Source organism: Oncorhynchus masou, chromosome 13, assembly GCF_036934945.1.
Source record: "Oncorhynchus masou masou isolate Uvic2021 chromosome 13, UVic_Omas_1.1, whole genome shotgun sequence".
Classification (NCBI taxonomy): Eukaryota; Metazoa; Chordata; class Actinopteri; order Salmoniformes; family Salmonidae; genus Oncorhynchus; species Oncorhynchus masou.
Genome location: NC_088224.1, coordinates 66042938 through 66063647, shown reverse-complemented (window position 1 = coordinate 66063647; position 20710 = coordinate 66042938). Strand labels below are relative to the sequence as shown.

General features: G+C 45.9%; 2 protein-coding genes across 4 annotated transcripts; one reads left to right on the top strand and one right to left on the bottom strand.

Moving 5' to 3' along the window:
- On the top strand, positions 1-5701 carry LOC135552857 (vitronectin-like). The gene is made up of 8 exons (XM_064984767.1): positions 1-111; positions 346-465; positions 669-1184; positions 2206-2345; positions 2577-2733; positions 2973-3125; positions 3402-4070; positions 4194-5701. The coding sequence occupies exons 1-8, from the start codon at positions 54-56 to the stop codon at positions 4316-4318; spliced, it is 1938 nt and encodes a 645-aa protein (XP_064840839.1). The 5' UTR covers positions 1-53; the 3' UTR covers positions 4319-5701.
- Positions 5702-6257: 556 nt separating this feature from the next.
- On the bottom strand, positions 6258-17720 carry LOC135552853 (scavenger receptor class F member 1-like). 3 transcript variants are annotated; one of them, XM_064984763.1, is made up of 13 exons: positions 17150-17720; positions 16901-16980; positions 10806-10907; positions 10357-10624; positions 9915-10178; positions 9604-9822; positions 9301-9429; positions 8994-9100; positions 8717-8828; positions 8510-8634; positions 8192-8329; positions 7757-7946; positions 6258-7591 (listed from the first exon to the last, which is right to left on the bottom strand). In XM_064984763.1, the coding sequence occupies exons 1-13, from the start codon at positions 17248-17250 to the stop codon at positions 6568-6570; spliced, it is 2859 nt and encodes a 952-aa protein (XP_064840835.1). In that variant the 5' UTR covers positions 17251-17720; the 3' UTR covers positions 6258-6567. The 3 variants fall into 3 exon arrangements, with proteins under 3 accessions (XP_064840835.1, XP_064840836.1, XP_064840837.1); XM_064984764.1 differs by having other exon boundaries at positions 6258-7585; positions 17150-17719; XM_064984765.1 differs by having other exon boundaries at positions 16901-16962; positions 17150-17719.
- Between the last annotated feature and the right edge of the window lie 2990 nt (positions 17721-20710).

Below are 20710 nucleotides of genomic sequence, written 5' to 3'. Positions count from 1 at the left end.
TCCCCTGGGTCCTCTCAGTCACACACCCAGAAAGACCCAGAGAGACAGACAGCATGAGGCTCGGGCTGATACTCCTGCTAGCCGGGCTAGCTACTGTGTTTGCTGCAGAGGGTAAGTATACCATTAAAAAGATAAAGTCTAGATTGACTTGAAAATGTAGTGGTGATGTTTTGGTTGAAATTAAACTGAGTTGTTACTGGTGAAGGAGAACTCATGAATTTCAAGATATTATTTGGAAACTCAGTTAGGGACTATATATTGGAGTTGGTGGAGGTATTCCCAAACATTTTTGCTGTTCTCTAAGTAATTTATAAGTTTCCTCTCTGTGCTGTCCTTGTGTGTCAGAGTCATGCATGGACCGCTGTGAGAATGGCTTCGACTCCAAGAAGGATTGCCAGTGTGACAGCATGTGTCGGTACTACAAGAGCTGCTGCTCAGACTACGAGACCACCTGTCATATGAAAAGTAAAAAGAGTGTATATGTGTGTGTGTTTGTATATTGATTGTTAGAAGAGTCCCAGATTTCCATTTTAACAACCTTTAAAGGAAATATTGAATAATGCACCACTGATTAACATGGTACTGAGTTGCATATGTTCAACATTCATATAATATTTTGCTATTAATTCATTGCGTTATTAATTTAATGTGACCTCTGTTTCCTTCAGCACGTGGGGACACCTTTGAATTTGCAGAGGATGATGATGGTCCATTTACCCCTACAACACCCGCCTTCCCGACCCAACCTGAAGACAGGGAATCCAGAACCTCAGGGGGCCAACATAGTCAGCCCACACGCATCAGAACCCCCAACACCACCCCTACTCCTGCCAAAATTGCCACAAAGATAACCCCAGTCACAGAGCCAGCTAGAGGCGCAGCTCGAGGCCCACAGAGAGGCCAGGTCCCAGGGGTAGTCCCACTCCCGGAGGCAGCTAAAGCCACCAAGGCACCGTCGGCAACACAGGCAGGTAGAGGCTCGGATAGAGGCCAGTTCCCAGCGGTAGTCCCACTCCCAGAGACAGCTATAGCCACCGAGGCAACATCAGTCCCACAGACAACCACAGAGGAAGTGGTGATGACCACCAAGGCTCCGGTAGTAGACCCAGATGCTGAGCCATGCAGCAGCAGGCCCTGGGACTCCCTAATGCAGCTCAAGAACGGCTCTGTTTACGCCTTCAGAGGTAATGGTCTTCATGGGTCTTACCCCGTCACCTTCAGGGGTAAGGGTCTTCATGGGTCGTAGCCCGTCACCTTCAGGGGTAAGGGTCTTCATGGGTCGTACTCCGTCACCTTCAGAGGTAAGGGTCTTCATGGGTCTTACTCCGTCACCTTCAGAGGTAAGGGTCTTCATGGGTCTTACTCCGTCTCCTTCAGAGGTAAGGGTCTTCATGGGTCTTACTCCGTCACCTTCAGAGGTAAGGGTCTTCATGGGTCTTACTCCGTCTCCTTCAGAGGTAAGGGTCTTCATGGGTCTTACTCCGTCACCTTCAGAGGTAAGGGTCTTCATGGGTCTTACTCCGTCACCTTCAGAGGTAAGGGTCTTCATGGGTCTTACTCCGTCACCTTCAGAGGTAAGGGTCTTCATGGGTCTTACTCCGTCACCTTCAGAGGTAAGGGTCTTCATGGGTCTTACTCCGTCACCTTCAGAGGTAAGGGTCTTCATGGGTCTTACTCCGTCACCTTCAGAGGTAAGGGTCTTCATTGGTCTTACTCCGTCACCTTCAGAGGTAAGGGTCTTCATGGGTCGTACCCCGTCACCTTCAGAGGTAAGGGTCTTCATGGGTCGTACCCCGTCACCTTCAGAGGTAAGGGTCTTCATGGGTCTTACTCCGTCACCTTCAGAGGTAAGGGTCTTCATGGGTCGTACCCCATCACCTTCAGAGGTAAGGGTCTTCATGGGTCTTACTCCGTCACCTTCAGAGGTAAGGGTCTTCATGGGTCTTACTCCGTCACCTTCAGAGGTAAGGGTCTTCATGGGTCTTACTCCGTCACCTTCAGAGGTAAGGGTCTTCATGGGTCTTACTCCGTCACCTTCAGAGGTAAGGGTCTTCATGGGTCTTACTCCGTCACCTTCAGACGTAAGAGTCTTCATGGGTCTTACTCCATCACCTTCAGAGGTGTCGGTGAGTGGGAGAAAAACACCAGGAGAGGTTTTGTTTATCTGTATCTCTATGTAGGTGTTTGTTTTGTGTCCTTTCCTAGGGGAGTGGTTCTTTGAGCTGGATGAAAAGTCGGTGATGCCCGGCTACCCCAAACTGATCCAGGACATCTGGGGTATCAGAGGGCCTATAGATGCTGCCTTTACACGTATCAACTGCCAGGGCAAGACATACATGTTCAAGGTGGGATGAATACCCTGGCTAGAGAGCGTATATTAAAGATGAAATGTTGGTAGCACGGTAGAAGGTTGGCAATGGAAGTTATATCTCTAGCTGTCTGTATTTATTATACATTTTGTAAATGTAATACATTTGTTACATTGCCAACTTCACTGATATAAATTACATTTATTCATTCCAAACTTACATTTATTAATTTCAAACAGATTTTTCAAATTGCAAATCCTCCAACAGGGTAACAAGTACTGGCGGTTTGATGATGGTGTGCTGGAGGCGGACTATCCCAGGGATATCAACGTGGGCTTTGAGAAGATACCAGACGACGTGGACGCAGCCTTCGCCATAGCAGCCCCTGGACACCACAGCAAAGAGAAGGTCTACTTCTTCAAAGGTCACACCAAATCTTAAATGAAGAACATACAATACACTAGGCAGTTGCTAATTGATAAGTGATTGAATTAATTTTTGTGTTTAAACTTGAGAATACCTCTCAATGATAGTCCTCCTCCTGAACTTATTCAAATGATGGAAGATATAGCCACAATGAAGTGACTAACTCACTGTTTCCAGTGTATTTCTTTTCACATAATCTGTTTTGTTAACAGACCCGTTGTTTGTCTGTGTTCCCAGGTGACCAGTACTACCAGTATGAGTTCAAGCACCAGCCATCACATGAGGAGTGTATCAAGATGGCAGCTGGGTCTCCCTCCGCTCTGTTCACAGCCTACACTGACATCTACCACAACAACTGGGAGGAGCTCTTCAACATGCTCTTCAGAGGCAGTAAGACGCTGTGGCGCTTTCTCAATGATCTTTTCTTGTGACCTCGCTTCCTCTTTCCATTCCTCCTCCAAACGCATTGGAGAAGAAGATCCAAGTCTCTTACCTGTGGACCTTCTCATCCAATGCGTATTGAGGAGGTGAAGAAAGAGGATATAAGGAATCATTCATGGCACAATGTTGACTTTAAGAAAATGGTTGCTTAACAAACAAGAATAGTTTTCAAGCTAGCCCCCACCATATAATGCTACATCTCATCTGCCATTCTCACTCCCTCAGTCCCCAACCACCATGGTGGGCATCGGTTCATCAACAAGGACTGGATAGGCATCAAGGCCCCAGTGGACGCTGTCATGACAGGGAGACTCTACATCACCCCCAGGCCACTGCCCCCCCCCCTGTTCCTACCAGTACCCCCTTTACGGGACCACAACGACGGGAGGCGCCAGCCATGGAACCAACAGAGGGGGCAGTATGGTCAACAGGATCAGTTAAATGGACAACAATATGGACAACAAGGGCAACAATATGGAGAGCAGTGGGAACAGCAGTGGGACCACCGCAGAAGTAGGCGCCAGTCTTACTGGGGTGCCGGGACGGGAATGGCTATGGGGCAGGCGTTCGCAGAGAAGGGGATGGATATGGGGAAACGATTCGCTGAGAAGGGTATGGATCTCGGTCGGAAGCTGGCGGAAAAGAGGATGGCTATGGAGGGGATGTTTGGATTGTGGGACATGCGCCGAACGGATGCCAGGGATGAAGACAGAGACAGGGATAGAAGGAGGGATGACCAGGATAGGAGGAGGGATGACCAGGACAGGAGGAGGGATGACCAGGACAGAAGAGATGGATACAACTATGACTCCAGATACAACGCTGAGGGGAGGGCCTACTGGGAGTTTGTCAACAAGGGCCAGCCAGTGCAGAGTGTCTACTTCTTCAAGGGAGGTAAGGAAGGATACTTTATTGTCCTATTGCTTTTTTTCTTTTTAACCTCCCATTAAACACACCCCCTAAGGGCACAGAACAACTCGAAATCCACCAGACATATTCTCTGTATTCGTTTTCCAGATAAATACTACAGAGTGGATCTGAAGACCAAGAAAGTGGACCCAGCCAGCCCTCCTTACCCCAGGTCCATTGGCAAGTACTGGCTGGGCTGCCCTGAAAAACACCTGGGGGCCGAGAAGAAATAGTTTCACAACTGGATAAAGAAACATATGCAGTATGTCAAAACATGTTTTACATCAAAGACTCAAATAGACAGTAATTTAAAGCTGGATAATTAGAAGAATCACTTGAAAAATGAAAGGAGAGCCGCACACTCTAGGAGCTCCGATGCAATACTTTAATAACCTCATATCCAACATTTCGATAGACAAGCTGATACCCTGATGAAGACAGCTTGTCTGTCGAAGCGTTGGATATTAGGTTATTAAAGTATTGCATCTGAGCTCCTAGAGTGTGCGGCTCTCCTTTCATTTTTCAAGTGTTCTACTCCGCTAGCCAGCGCCTCGCCTAAATAGGTGTGCGTTTCTTTCGCCTCTAAATTAGAAGAATCACTTCACAGAAACGTTCTGTTATGAGGACATTTCTCTTTGTACCTGTATTACTTGTGTGTAATACTTTTATAATTAAACATGTTCTAGCTGTAAAGGGTACCCATGTGTTATTGGGGGTATTGAAATTAATCCAAGGCTCAATTCAGTCAAAGTAGACTTGTAGTATTTGCGCTGTAGCTCCCCTTATTGGAGATCAATGAAGGCCCACCCATCTCTGTTCCCCACCCCCTCTGTTTCCCATGATTTGGGGCAAAGTTCAGCTGGTTGGTTGGTGTGCAATCTGAAGTCCACAAAACCACTACAGTGAATACTATAGTAATTACTGTAGTATTTACAGTTAACTATAGTATAAATACTGCAGTGAAAGAAAACTGTAGTATATACTATAGTAATTAATGTAGTATTTTTGAGGATTGTAGTATACAGTAGTATTTACTGTAGTGTTTTTGCAGACTGTAGTATACTGTAGTAATTACTGTAGTGTTTTTGCGGACATTATTGTTGTATTTACTATAGTGTTTTTGTTTTAATATCTTTGACATAGAAGTGGAGGCTTTCACAGTGTGTAGTATAGTATTCTACAGTATACTACTGAATTCTATTGTAAACTGTAATAATTTTACATGTGGGTTATCTCCCCTCTCTAATATCTGACCCAGTTTACAAGAGGATTCTTTAAAGGTGGGATTGATAGTGTGATACAGAAACACTACGAACACCTTGTGAATGACAGGCTACAAAGACATCAACAAACACAACTCTAGACCACCAGGTCTCCATTTCCTGACTAGCGCTTTCAGTGGAATATGATGAAACTGTTTTTGGCTGCATAGAAGGACATGCTATGTGGGAGGCAAGCTTAACAGTGATCAAGAGGGCACAGGCTTGGCAAAACCTACAGATAGTACATAGACTATGCTAGCCTGATAGTAGACTATGCCAGGTAGACGGGGCATATCTGTTCCAATAAGACACCGTGCTGCATTCTTTTACATTACAACTCAATTCCACAGCGTACATGGTCTGGACTTGTTGATTCACTGCTGATTTTTGGAAACATTCAGGAATTAGATTAAAGAAGATCAAGTCATCAATCGTCCATTCTAACCCTGTCTGTCAACCCCTCCTTAAATCCTGTACAAGCAGAAGGGGAGTGGTCACCATAGAGATGAATATAGTCTCTACAGATATGTCTATGGTGGCTTATTTTCTTTTATATGTAAATCCCAATACAACCAAAATGCTCTCAACCCTACAATATTGGGAATGCAGCTGACAGACACCACAATACATCAGATGCATGGCAGGTTTCATCACTTGTTTTGTTTCACTCAGTGCGCATCCCAAATGGCACCCTGTTTCCTTTATAGTGCACTACTTTTGACCATGGCCACTATAAAAGGAATAGGGTGCCATTTGGGACACAGCCTCAGTGTTCCAGTGAATAATACATATCACAGACAGGTGATGGTTTGGGAAGGGTTGGTGCTGCCAGTGTAAATGGTTCAAGCACCACAGAGCAATGTTATCCCAGTGATGACAGACAAGTCAAAGTGAACAAAGTGCACAGGAGCATTTTTTGGTTTTCATTTGCATAGTTGTTTCACACATGGCAGTTACAGTGTCAATAACTTTTTGGGAAAGTGATTTCAACATGATCCTATTGTTGTGTAATATACATACAGTACATATCGTACAGAACCATCATATACATATTGTAATTCATAAAATTGTATACTCAATATTGTAAAGATTGCTAGTTTGTCAGACTCGACTGTTAACTCAGTACAGTAGGCTAGTTTCCAAATTCCTCATTCATTAGTAGTCGAACTACACACTCAATTGTGAGAAGAGACAGAGCACCACAGTCAGTGCATCTGAAATTAGGAATGCATAATCATCACGTTCTCATAAAGGTTAAGTCCATCGTCCACACCAGCCACCACTCCTTCATTGGCGATGACTTCACTCAGACTAACAGCGTCCATTACAAATCCAGCTGGCCCGATTGTTCGATATCCACTATCAGTCTGCATCCCAGGGTCGCCGTTCTCTCGCCTTACCCCTGACCTTTCACCCCTAACCTCTGACCCAGCGAACTCTGGCACGCTTTTCAAAATGGAGGACAGGGGCCTCGTGGGCGTAACGGTGGCAGGGGTGTCCTCTGGTGGGGGTTGAGTGTTAGTGCCAGCGTCAGTGTTTCCCATGACAGCAGGGGAGCTATGGTGCGCGTGCTGTTTCCTCCTACTGGGTTTTCTCATAGATACGCCTTCCCCTACAGCACCCTCCACCCCCTGCTCCCACACACTGGCCCTAGTCCCCAGCTTCCTCCTGGGGGGCTTGGTGATCCCCTCCGCCCCCGGGCTCTTCCCCTTGGGCTTAGTTCCCACCTCCTGGTCTTTGTGTCTCTGGAGGCTGCCTAGCCTGCGTAGCATGGCCTGTACTGGGCCCTCCAAGCTGGGGAGCTCTAGTTTAGACAGGGGCCTCCCCACCCCCGCCTTCCCCACTGTCACATACACTGTGGTCACTTTGTCCATCTCTGCCTGCTGGCCATCGGATGTGGACCCTGGTGTTTGCCCTCCCTTTCTGGGAACAGCAGCGTTGGATATGGTGCGTCCTACCACTGCTCCAGGCACCTGCAGGGTAGACATGGCTCGGGTCGGGGTAGCTGTCCACCTGTCCACATCGGGGTCCTCTGCTTCACCACTTGATTCTGGGTCTTCCAATGGTCCAGTCTCACCTCCACACCCATCCACCCCCCCCTCCGTCTCTTCCCCCTCTGAGGCATTCCCTCCCTGGGCCTGGAGGGCTGACAGCATCAGGACCCCCCAGGGGGACTTGTGTTTGGTGCGGGGGGCCCCGGGTGTCAAATCTTGGGCAGAGCCTCTGCGCTCCTTGGGACTGAACCTCGGATGAGATGAGATTGTACTTTATTAATCCACAAGGGTAATTTTTTTGACATTCACTCAACATTAAAAACAATCACAAAAAGAGAATTGAAGTGCTGCGTAGTGTGGTGTGGTGTGTGTAGTGCCCAATGTCCTCATCAAGATGACTACGACCTGGTGTTACCTGGTGCCTTCGGCAAAGGAGACGGAGGGGCATTTGGACTTGGCGTTGCTGGAGGTGCGGGGGATGCCAAAGGGGAGGGACATGTCTTCTGCACTAATACTGAAGGCAGAGGGGTCGGGGAACATGTTACACTTAGAACTCATCTCGTGCTGGAACTCCTGGAACTCACCGCCTGCAACTGCAGGGATGTCTGAGGGAGGAAGAGCGGGGGAATGGAGTGACAGGGAGAGAGAGAAAAAATGGAGTCAATCAAAACACAAAGGGTTGAACACACACACACACACACACACACACACACACACACACACACACACACACACACACACACACACACACACATACGCACACACTCACACACACATACTCACACACACACACACACACACACACACACACACACACACACACACACACACACACACACACACTGATTACCTTCTCTGGGGGGGACACAGTAGAGCACCTCTCCGGTCTCCTCATCACTGTCGAAAAAGGATCCCTCCGTCACCCAGCCTGAGGAGGGAGGCTCTATGAAGCTGTGGTTGAACGTCAGCTCAGGGTCATGGTGTGACACTGGAGAGAGAAGCATTTATTATTTTTATTATTGTCATAATATTGTAATGCGTATAGTATGGACACCAGTCCCTTTTCCAAGCGCATGGATAGAAAATTTCAGAGCATCTAAGTACTGGAGTTTCTTCCTTACATACATACAGACATATGACATGATCTCTAGTGTGATATTGTACTGACCTGTGACTCTGGGTAGCCCAGAGGACCAGACAGAGATACAGGGTACAGCAGAGCTCACGTTGGCCAGGACGTTAAACACATGATGCTTCATACGGACAGAGGTACCACCGTCACCCACTGCTACCCTGTAGGACCAGAGCAAGGTCAGAGGTCAGAGGAACACATACACACCTGTCTTTGTCATCAGAATTATATACACACACACACCTGTCTTTGCCGTCAGTAGGTCCTCCACAGCAGCAGCAGCAGCAGCAGACCAGACCCAACAGCACCAAGAGCAGAGGGACCAGGAGACCAGTGATCAGAGCCCTGTGACCACCTGACACCACACACACACCCACACACAAAAAAATGTGATTCAACCTCACATATTCCTTCTTGAGAAAAAACTAATATTTTAATCCATAGGCCCATCTACTATTACTATTCATTAGCTACACATTATCCACCAACTAGCGCTGTATCCAATAGGAGGAGTACATACTGTATGGACACGCCCCCGTTGCTGGGTGACAGGAAGTTCCCTCTCCACAGTCACAGACAGAGGAACAGTTAAAGCCATACAGCTGATCTGGACAGGTGATGTTACAACTGGGGACACAACAGAGAGAAACCTGTTAGTGACAGCAAGATACACAATCCCAGCAAGATGTCTAAATCAGACATTATTGGATTGGAGAAAGGTAGTTATTTGAAGCATTGTTTCACATCACTTCAAGGAAGACGGTAAGGAAGGATGCATTTTAAGAGTATTCGAACAGAACCTATGTCTGCTTTCTCAGTACTCTCACCTCCGTCCCTGGAACCCAGGCCCACAGACACAACTTCCTGTCACGTGATCACAGTGGCCATGGAAACAGGGGCTGCACAGGGAGCGGCAGGCGTCCCCGAATGTCCTGTTAGAGCACGGCTCGTCACACCTGCAGACATACAGAGTGGCCCAGATAACAGAGAGACAACAAAACTATCAGCACTAGAAGAAAACACTGAACCTTTTCAGTATCATTGACACATGCATGTCTGGGAAGTGGAATCACTGTAAAAACTCTCAGATACGTTTCACTGGTAGTTAGCCATCAAACACACACACACACCTGGGTTCGGTCCATCCTGGGTCACATCGTGAACACGCCCCCGTCCTGGGGTCACATGGTTCACCATTCCTGCAGCGTGGGCACGCCTCCTGGCAGTGGTTTCCATGGTAACCATGCGGGCACAGCCGGTCACAGTGTGTGCCATTCCACCCAGGCTCACAGGCCGTACAGACACCATCAACCACAGAGCACGACTGGCCTCCTTCACAGTGGCCACAGCTACATAGGAGGGGAGAGAGAGACATCCACAGCAAAATTGACAAGGCTGTACCATAAAAACATCAGTACAATATCCAAAAACACTCTCTTACCTCAGTTTACAGCCACTGCCATACTCCCCAGGTCCACATGGTTCGTTACAGAAGGCTCCCTTGTACCCAGGCTGACATACACACTCCCCGCTGACGGCATTACACTCGCTGTGCTCCAGGTCACAGTTACAGCGGCGGTCACACGTCGGACCCCACCACCCGTTCTGGCACTCGCACGCCCCCGTCTTCTGTTGGCAGGATGATATGTAGCAGCTACACTGAAGGCTGCACTTCTGACCCCAGTAACCCGGGGCACACTGACACCTGCCAACAAACGTTTTTTTAAGAAAACATATATTTCTATTTTGTTGTAGCTATTGTGTTAAAAAATATGTGTGTACACTGTCCTTTTAATTATTAAATTACAGGCTAAATTGTATCAAGTAATTAAGCTTTTAGCTAACTAATGCCTCCCATTGTAAATAAACCCATTCTCTCTCACCTGCCGGTCAGTGGGTCGCAGGTGGAGGTGCCTGGGTAGCACTGGCACTGTTTGGCACAGGTGGGTGTCCACCAGCCCTCGTCGCAGGTGCAGTTGCCGTGTACGGGGTGGCAGTGTCCATGACGGCCACATTTGCAGGTGTTCTGGCAGAGTGGCCCCCAGCGGTTGGAGAGGCACGTACACTTGCCCGTGATTGGGTCACAGCGCCCGTGAGGGTGGCACTTGCACAGCTCACGGCAGTCCGGTGCCCAGAACTCTGGAGGGCAGCCTGAAGAGGGAGACAGGCTGTAATACTTCAGTAGTTTCCACTTAATTACAATGTTCTTACCCTTTTATTCCTGCAATGTAAAGCACTGCCAAAGTTGCTATATTGACTCTTGTTGTGTAATAAATATATTTTTTAGTGACACAGCCTATGTAACTTAAACGTCAGAGTTGATTTGACTTACGTGTCTTGCAGTGGGCTCCATAGTAGCCAGGCCGACAGCGACAGACACCCGGGTATACACACACCTCATCCTGCTGGCAGGCCTGCTCACCATCACACACAGCTGGAGTCATAAACAACAGACACAGTGCTGAATTATACAATACTACCTAAACAAGACAAAAAGCCTGTTCTTATGTGCTCTGGATGGTTTTACACAATTTACTGTCAGCTGATACTCATGTCATGTACACTCCTCTCCCCTAAACTGATACTCACGTCAAGTACACTCCTCTCCCCTAAACTGATACTCACGTCAAGTACACTCCTCTCCCCTAAACTGATACTCACATCAAGTACACTCCTCTCCCCTAAAATGATACTCACGTCAAGTACACTCCTCTCCCCTAAACTGATACTCACATCAAGTACACTCCTCTCCCCTAAACTGATACTCACATCAAGTACACTCCTCTCCCCTAAACTGATACTCACGTCAAGTACACTCCTCTCCCCTAAACTGATACTCACGTCAAGTACACTCCTCTCCCCTAAACTGATACTCACGTCAAGTACACTCCTCTCCCCTAAACTGATACTCACATCAAGTACACTCCTCTCCCCTAAATGATACTCACGTCAAGTACACTCCTCTCCCCTAAACTGATACTCACATCAAGTACACTCCTCTCCCCTAAAATGATACTCACGTCAAGTACACTCCTCTCCCCTAAACTGATACTCACATCAAGTACACTCCTCTCCCCTAAATGATACTCACGTCAAGTACACTCCTCTCCCCTAAATGATACTCACGTCAAGTACACTCCTCTCCCCTAAATGATACTCACGTCAAGTACACACCTCTCCCCTAAACTGATACTCACATCAAGTACACTCCTCTCCCCTAAATGATACACACGTCAAGTACACTCCTCTCCCCTAAATGATACTCACGTCAAGTACACTCCTCTCCCCTAAACTGATACTCACATCAAGTACACTCCTCTCCCCTAAAATGATACTCACGTCAAGTACACTCCTCTCCCCCAAACTGATACTCACGTCAAGTACACTCCTCTCCCCTAAACTGATACTCACGTCAAGTACACTCCTCTCCCCTAAACTGATACTCACGTCAAGTACACTCCTCTCCCCTAAACTGATACTCATGTAAAGTACACTCCTCTCCCCTAAAATGATACTCACGTAAAGTACACTCCTCTCCCCTAAAATGATACTCACGTAAAGTACACACCTCTCCCCTAAACTGATACTCACATCAAGTACACTCCTCTCCCCTAAACTGATACTCACGTCAAGTACACTCCTGTCCCCTAAAATGATACTCACGTCAAGTACACTCCTCTCCCCTAAACTGATACTCATGTAAAGTACACTCCTCTCCCCTAAACTGATACTCACGTCAAGTACACTCCTCTCCCCTAAACTGATACTCACATCAAGTACACTCCTCTCCCCTAAAATGATACTCACATCAAGTACACTCCTTTCCCTAAACTGATACTCACATCAAGTACACTCCTCTCCCCTAAACTGATACTCACATCAAGTACACTCCTCTCCCCTAAAATGATACTCACATCAAGTACACTCCTCTCCCCTAAACTGTTACTCACGTCAAGTACACTCCTCTCCCCTAAATGATACTCACGTCAAGTACACTCCTCTCCCCTAAATGATACTCACGTCAAGTACACTCCTCTCCCCTAAATGATACTCACGTCAAGTACACTCCTCTCCCCTAAACTGATACTCACATCAAGTACACTCCTCTCCCCTAAATGATACACACGTCAAGTACACTACTCTCCCCTAAAATGATACTCACGTCAAGTACACTCCTCTCCCCTAAACTGATACTCACATCAAGTACACTCCTCTCCCCTAAAATGATACTCACGTCAAGTACACTCCTCTCCCCTAAACTGACACTCATGTCAAGTACACTCCTCTCCCCTAAATGATACTCACGTCAAGTACACTCCTCTCCCCTAAATGATACTCACGTCAAGTACACTCCTCTCCCCTAAATGATACTCACGTCAAGTACACTCCTCTCCCCTAAACTGATACTCACATCAAGTATACTCCTCTCCCCTAAATGATACACACGTCAAGTACACTCCTCTCCCCTAAATGATACTCACATCAAGTACACTCCTCTCCCCTAAACTGATACTCACATCAAGTACACTCCTCTCCCCTAAAATGATACTCACGTCAAGTACACTCCTCTCCCCTAAACTGATACTCACGTCAAGTACACTCCTCTCCCCTAAAATGATACTCACGTCAAGTACACTCCTCTCCCCTAAACTGATACTCACGTCAAGTACACTCCTCTCCCCTAAAATGATACTCATGTAAAGTACACTCCTCTCCCCTAAACTGATACTCACATCAAGTACACTCCTCTCCCCTAAACTGATACTCACGTCAAGTACACTCCTCTCCCCTAAATGATACTCACGTCAAGTACACTCCTCTCCCCTAAACTGATACTCACATCAAGTACACTCCTCTCCCCTAAAATGATACTCACGTCAAGTACACTCCTCTCCCCTAAACTGATACTCACGTCAAGTACACTCCTCTCCCCTAAAATGATACTCACGTCAAGTACACTCCTCTCCCCTAAACTGATACTCACGTCAAGTACACTCCTCTCCCCTAAAATGATACTCACGTAAAGTACACTCCTCTCCCCTAAACTGATACTCACATCAAGTACACTCCTCTCCCCTAAACTGATACTCACATCAAGTACACTCCTCTCCCCTAAATGATACTCACGTCAAGTACACTCCTCTCCCCTAAACTGATACTCACATCAAGTACACTCCTCTCCCCTAAAATGATACTCACGTCAAGTACACTCCTCTCCCCTAAACTGATACTCACATCAAGTACACTCCTCTCCCCTAAATGATACTCACGTCAAGTACACTCCTCTCCCCTAAATGATACTCACGTCAAGTACACTCCTCTCCCCTAAATGATACTCACGTCAAGTACACTCCTCTCCCCTAAACTGATACTCACATCAAGTACACTCCTCTCCCCTAAAATGATACTCACGTCAAGTACACTCCTCTCCCCCAAACTGATACTCACGTCAAGTACACTCCTCTCCCCTAAACTGATACTCACGTCAAGTACACTCCTCTCCCCTAAACTGATACTCACGTCAAGTACACTCCTCTCCCCTAAACTGATACTCATGTAAAGTACACTCCTCTCCCCTAAAATGATACTCACGTCAAGTACACTCCTCTCCCCTAAACTGATACTCACGTCAAGTACACTCCTCTCCCCTAAATGATACTCACGTCAAGTACACTCCTCTCCCCTAAACTGATACTCACATCAAGTACACTCCTCTCCCCTAAAATGATACTCACGTCAAGTACACTCCTCTCCCCTAAAATGATACTCACGTCAAGTACACTCCTCTCCCCTAAACTGATACTCACGTCAAGTACACTCCTCTCCCCTAAATGATACTCACGTCAAGTACACTCCTCTCCCCTAAACTGATACTCACATCAAGTACACTCCTCTCCCCTAAATGATACTCACGTCAAGTACACTCCTCTCCCCTAAACTGATACTCACGTCAAGTACACTCCTCTCCCCTAAACTGATACTCACATCAAGTACACTCCTCTCCCCTAAACTTATACTCACATCAAGTACACTCCTCTCCCCTAAACTGATACTCACATCAAGTACACTCCTCTCCCCTAAAATGATACTCACGTCAAGTACACTCCTCTCCCCTAAACTGATACTCACATCAAGTACACTCCTCTCCCCTAAACTGATACTCACATCAAGTACACTCCTCTCCCCTAAACTGATACTCACGTCAAGTACACTCCTCTCCCCTAAACTGATACTCATGTAAAGTACACTCCTCTCCCCTAAAATGATACTCACGTAAAGTACACTCCTCTCCCCTAAAATGATACTCACGTCAAGTACACTCCTCTCCCCTAAACTGATACTCACATCAAGTACACTCCTCTCCCCTAAAATGATACTCACGTCAAGTACACTCCTCTCCCCTAAACTGATACTCACATCAAGTACACTCCTCTCCCCTAAACTGATACTCACATCAAGTACACTCCTCTCCCCTAAAATGATACTCACGTCAAGTACACTCCTCTCCCCTAAACTAATACTCATGTAAAGTACACTCCTCTCCCCTAAACTGATACTCACGTCAAGTACACTCCTCTCCCCTAAACTAATACTCATGTAAAGTACACTCCTCTCCCCTAAACTGATACTCACGTCAAGTACACTCCTCTCCCCTAAAATGATACTCACGTAAAGTACACTCCTCTCCCCTAAAATGATACTCACGTCAAGTACACTCCTCTCCCCTAAACTGATACTCACATCAAGTACACTCCTCTCCCCTAAAATGATGCTCACGTCAAGTACACTCCTCTCCCCTAAACTGATACTCATGTAAAGTACACTCCTCTCCCCTAAAATGATACTCACGTAACGTACACTCCTCTCCCCTAAACTGATACTCACGTCAAGTACACTCCTCTCCCCTAAACTGATACTCATGTAAAGTACACTCCTCTCCCCTAAAATGATACTCACGTCAAGTACACTCCTCTCCCCTAAACTGATACTCACGTCAAGTACACTCCTCTCCCCTAAATGATACTCACGTCAAGTACACTCCTCTCCCCTAAACTGATACTCACATCAAGTACACTCCTCTCCCCTAAAATGATACTCACGTCAAGTACACTCCTCTCCCCTAAAATGATACTCACGTCAAGTACACTCCTCTCCCCTAAACTGATACTCACGTCAAGTACACTCCTCTCCCCTAAAATGATACTCACGTCAAGTACACTCCTCTCCCCTAAACTGATACTCACGTCAAGTACACTCCTCTCCCCTAAATGATACTCACGTCAAGTACACTCCTCTCCCCTAAACTGATACTCACATCAAGTACACTCCTCTCCCCTAAATGATACTCACGTCAAGTACACTCCTCTCCCCTAAACTGATACTCACGTCAAGTACACTCCTCTCCCCTAAACTGATACTCACATCAAGTACACTCCTCTCCCTAAACTTATACTCACATCAAGTACACTCCTCTCCCCTAAACTGATACTCACATCAAGTACACTCCTCTCCCCTAAAATGATACTCACGTCAAGTACACTCCTCTCCCCTAAACTGATACTCACATCAAGTACACTCCTCTCCCCTAAACTGATACTCACATCAAGTACACTCCTCTCCCCTAAACTGATACTCACGTCAAGTACACTCCTCTCCCCTAAACTGATACTCATGTAAAGTACACTCCTCTCCCCTAAAATGATACTCACGTAAAGTACACTCCTCTCCCCTAAAATGATACTCACGTCAAGTACACTCCTCTCCCCTAAACTGATACTCACATCAAGTACACTCCTCTCCCCTAAAATGATACTCACGTCAAGTACACTCCTCTCCCCTAAACTGATACTCACATCAAGTACACTCCTCTCCCCTAAACTGATACTCACATCAAGTACACTCCTCTCCCCTAAAATGATACTCACGTCAAGTACACTCCTCTCCCCTAAACTAATACTCATGTAAAGTACACTCCTCTCCCCTAAACTGATACTCACGTCAAGTACACTCCTCTCCCCTAAACTAATACTCATGTAAAGTACACTCCTCTCCCCTAAACTGATACTCACGTCAAGTACACTCCTCTCCCCTAAAATGATACTCACGTAAAGTACACTCCTCTCCCCTAAAATGATACTCACGTCAAGTACACTCCTCTCCCCTAAACTGATACTCACATCAAGTACACTCCTCTCCCCTAAAATGATGCTCACGTCAAGTACACTCCTCTCCCCTAAACTGATACTCATGTAAAGTACACTCCTCTCCCCTAAAATGATACTCACGTAACGTACACTCCTCTCCCCTAAACTGATACTCATGTAAAGTACACTCCTCTCCCCTAAATGATACTCACGTCAAGTACACTCCTCTCCCCTAAACTGATACTCATGTAAAGTACACTCCTCTCCCCTAAATGATACTCACGTAAAGTACACTCCTCTCTCTGTTGTCTCCATCCAGTGCAGCAGACAAGAGTGGAAGGATTCCTGTTTGAAAAGGGTAAACTAAATACATACTGTAAAGCATAGTACGAAGTTTCTTGATGGGACTTGATACTGTGTTTTTTTTCATGAAATAATGGAAGATTACAAAAATGTTTCATAAAGCAAGGATAGAAAAGGCAGAAAACGAAAGTGAGAAAAATAAAGTGTGAGAGTGTAATGTAGTCATCACCTGGGGTCCTGGCAGACGTTTCTCCCTGAGGGAGCCAGTCTCTGAGGGGAGGAGAGGGAACAGCAGAGCAGTAGTCCTAGACCCGTCAGAAACTGGCCCATGTCCACCCCACAACCAGGTACCAGCCCACAATAGGTCTCAGAACGTGTCCAACTCACAGGAAAATCCCTTTCTCCTTTTCTTCTCTTTCGGTCACTTTCTTCTCAAGTCCAGAAGAGGACAATGGAAAATGAAGTCTTCTCTCTCTTTATCAATTATGTTTCTCTCTCGCTCCCTCAATCTGTCTGTCTCCCGCCACTCTCTCGTTCTAACTGTATTTTCCCTAGTCCAGCTCTGTGGTCTTGTAGGCCAATGGAAGGCAGTCTTTCTCTTTATGTTTCTCTCTCCCTGCCTCTATCTGTCTTTCTCCCCAGCCAGCTCTCTTCAGTCATTAGTCTTGTAGTTGTATGCCCAGCCTGACTGAGCAGTCCAAACCCGTCCGTTTCCTCTCCCTCTTTCCTGGGGAAGTTAGAGCCACTTCCTCCCATTCAATCTGCCTCAGTAAGGCGTAAGGAGTAAGGAGATTATGGAAAGAGGTGAGCAGCCTATTTAGATGTGTTTGTGTGAGTACATCTGTCTTCCACACAGATGTAAAACACACTCACTCACCTTGTTGTAAAGAAAAGCCTAACTGTCCATCCTAGATCAGAAGTGGGATGTTCTCTTGGCTAATGGATGTATGTTGACAGCCCAACTCACATGCTCCCACAATACACACTTCTGATTTAAATTCAGATATTTATTTGGTTTTTGTAGCTCAGAGGCTTCTCCGTTTAAAAATAGTCATGCTTACAAAAATAACATGTACATACAGTTTGTAGGAAAATACGTCATTCAACACAATCACCAGCAGCATTCATTTAGAATGTCAGAAAACTACGTCAGTGTCAGATGTCTGAGTACCGATAAGTTATGGTAGTGGGCAGGGGCAGCCATTGTTGTAGGTGTGTGTTTCTATGTGTGTTTGTTTAACGACATGGTCAGATGGAAGGATAGTGACGGCACACACACACCATCTCCCATTTACTCCCAAGGAAACACACATTTCCTTTGTAAGTGCAGCAACTAACTTACAGGGGCTAGTGCCCCAGTGAACGAACGAACGCACGCACGCACGCACACACGCACGCACACACACACACACACACACACACACAGAGACAGGTGTGCACACGCACACTTGGCAGCCACATGCATAACAACCAACCCCAATGCTCAATTCATGGTCCTAGGGAAGACATGGTTGAACTCATAACAGGACTATCAAAAATGTAAGATGAGCTGATGGTTAAGAATATAAAGTCTAATCAATAAATGACTGTTACTCTGTGGCAATACATTCAGGCTCAGAAGTAACACACAGTAAACTTTACTGCAAAACGTTTCCTATAACTCACACCATGTCCAAGTCCGTGACAGATTGTAAGAATTACAGCAACCACAAAGCACACCAAAAACACCCACAATAGGTAAAATTATAAACACATGGAAGTCCACCATGGTTGTTAATAGTTAGAATGCCCTCTGTGGAACAAACGTGTTCCTGCAATGACTAATGATTGCTGTGTTCAAAATATGTCTTGGTATCTTTGGCTAAAAATATTTGTCAAAATATCTCAATACAAATTTGCTTCAGAGATTCAACAGAGATTTGTTGTAGATGGTTACATACCATACACATCACTATAATGTTGAATACAAATACTAAAACAATTATAAAAGCATTATCCATAAAGAAGTCCCTCTTAATAATGTCCTGCACAGTTATTGTCAATGCAAAGTGTACAGTTGGCCATTTCACCATTCTGAACCTATTCCTGAGAGAAACAGAGGGAGAGAAAGAGAGAGAAAGAGAAAGAGAGAGAAAGAGAAAGAGAGAAAGGAAGAGGAAGAGAAAGAGAGAGAAAGAGAGAGAAAAAGAAAGAGAGAAAGGAAGAGGAAGAGAAAGAGAGAGAGGAAGAGAAAGAGAGAGAAAGCGAGAGGAAGAGAAAGAGAGAGGAAGAGAAAGAGAGAGAGGAAGAGAAAGAGAGAGAGAGAAAGAGAGAGAGAGGAAGAGAAAGAGAGAGAGGAAGAGAAAGAGAGAGGAAGAGAAAGAGAGAAAGAGAGAGAGAAAGAGAAAGAGAGAGAAAGAGAGAGTGGAAGAGAAAGAGAGAGAAAGAGAGAGTGGAAGAGAAAGAGAGAGGAAGAGAAAGAGAGAGAAAGAGAGAGTGGAAGAGAAAGAGAGAGGAAGAGAAAGAGAGAGGAAGGGAAAGAGAGAAAGAGAGAGTGGAAGAGAAAGAGAGAGGAAGAGAAAGAGAGAGGAAGAGAAAGAGAGAGAAAGAGAGAGAGGAAGAGAAAGAGAGAGAGGAAGAGAAAGAGAGAGAAAGAGAAAGAGAGAGAGGAAGAGAAAGAGAGAGTGGAAGAGAAAGAGAGAGGAAGAGAAAGAGAGAGAAAGAGAGAGGAAGAGAAAGAGAGAGAAAGAGAGAGAAGAGAAAGAGAGAGAAAGAGAGAGAGGAAGAGAAAGAGAGAGGAAGAGAAAGAGAGAGGAAGAGAAAGAGAGAGAAAGAGAGAGTGGAAGAGAAAGAGAGAGGAAGAGAAAGAGAGAGGAAGGGAAAGAGAGAAAGAGAGAGTGGAAGAGAAAGAGAGAGGAAGAGAAAGAGAGAGGAAGAGAAAGAGAGAGAAAGAGAGAGAGGAAGAGAAAGAGAGAGAGGAAGAGAAAGAGAGAGAAAGAGAAAGAGAGAGAGGAAGAGAAAGAGAGAGTGGAAGAGAAAGAGAGAGGAAGAGAAAGAGAGAGAAAGAGAGAGGAAGAGAAAGAGAGAGAAAGAGAGAGGAAGAGAAAGAGAGAGAAAGAGAGAGAGGAAGAGAAAGAGAGAGGAAGAGAAAGAGAGAGGAAGAGAAAGAGAGAGGAAGAGAAAGAGAGAGAGGAAGAGAAAGAGAGAGAAAGAGAGAGGAAGAGAAAGAGAGAGAAAGATAGAGAGGAAGAGAAAGAGAGAGAGGAAGAGAAAGAGAGAGAAAGAGAGAGTGGAAGAGAAAGAGAGAGGAAGAGAAAGAGAGAGAAAGAGAAAGAGAGAAAGAGAGAGAGGAAGAGAAAGAGAGAGAAAGAGAGAGTGGAAGAGAAAGAGAGAGAAAGAGAGAGTGGAAGAGAAAGAGAGAGGAAGGGAAAGAGAGAGAAAGAGAGAGTGGGAAAGAGAGAGAAAGAGAGAGTGGAAGAGAAAGAGAGAGGAAGAGAAAGAGAGAGAAAGAGAGAGGAAGAGAAAGAGAGAGAAAGAGAGAGAGGAAGAGAAAGAGAGAGGAAGAGAAAGAGAGAGAAAGAGAGAGAGGAAGAGAAAGAGAGAGAAAGAGAGAGTGGAAGAGAAAGAGAGAGGAAGAGAAAGAGAGAGAAAGAGAGAGGAAGAGAAAGAGAGAGGAAGAGAAAGAGAGAGAGGAAGAGAAAGAGAGAGAGAGAAAGAGAGAGAGAGGAAGAGAGGGAAAGAGAGAGTGGAAGAGAAAGAGAGGAAGAGAAAGAGAGAGAAAGAGAGAGAGGAAGAGAAAGAGAGAGAGGAA

Excerpts from the sequence above, each read along its gene's own strand:
- LOC135552857 (XM_064984767.1), top strand. The coding sequence starts at position 54 with ATGAGGCTCGGGCTGATACTCCTGCTAGCCGGGCTAGCTACTGTGTTT. Across the intron at positions 112-345 it reads TACTGTGTTTGCTGCAGAGG|AGTCATGCATGGACCGCTGT; the intron begins GTAAGTATACCA and ends CTTGTGTGTCAG. Across the intron at positions 2,346-2,576 it reads GCAAGACATACATGTTCAAG|GGTAACAAGTACTGGCGGTT; the intron begins GTGGGATGAATA and ends ATCCTCCAACAG.
- LOC135552853 (XM_064984763.1), bottom strand. The coding sequence starts at position 17,250 with ATGGGCCAGTTTCTGACGGGTCTAGGACTACTGCTCTGCTGTTCCCTC. Across the intron at positions 8,829-8,993 it reads AACGGGGGCGTGTCCATACA|GTGGTCACAGGGCTCTGATC; the intron begins GTATGTACTCCT and ends GTGTGGTGTCAG. Across the intron at positions 7,947-8,191 it reads CTGTGTCCCCCCCAGAGAAG|ACATCCCTGCAGTTGCAGGC; the intron begins GTAATCAGTGTG and ends TTCCTCCCTCAG.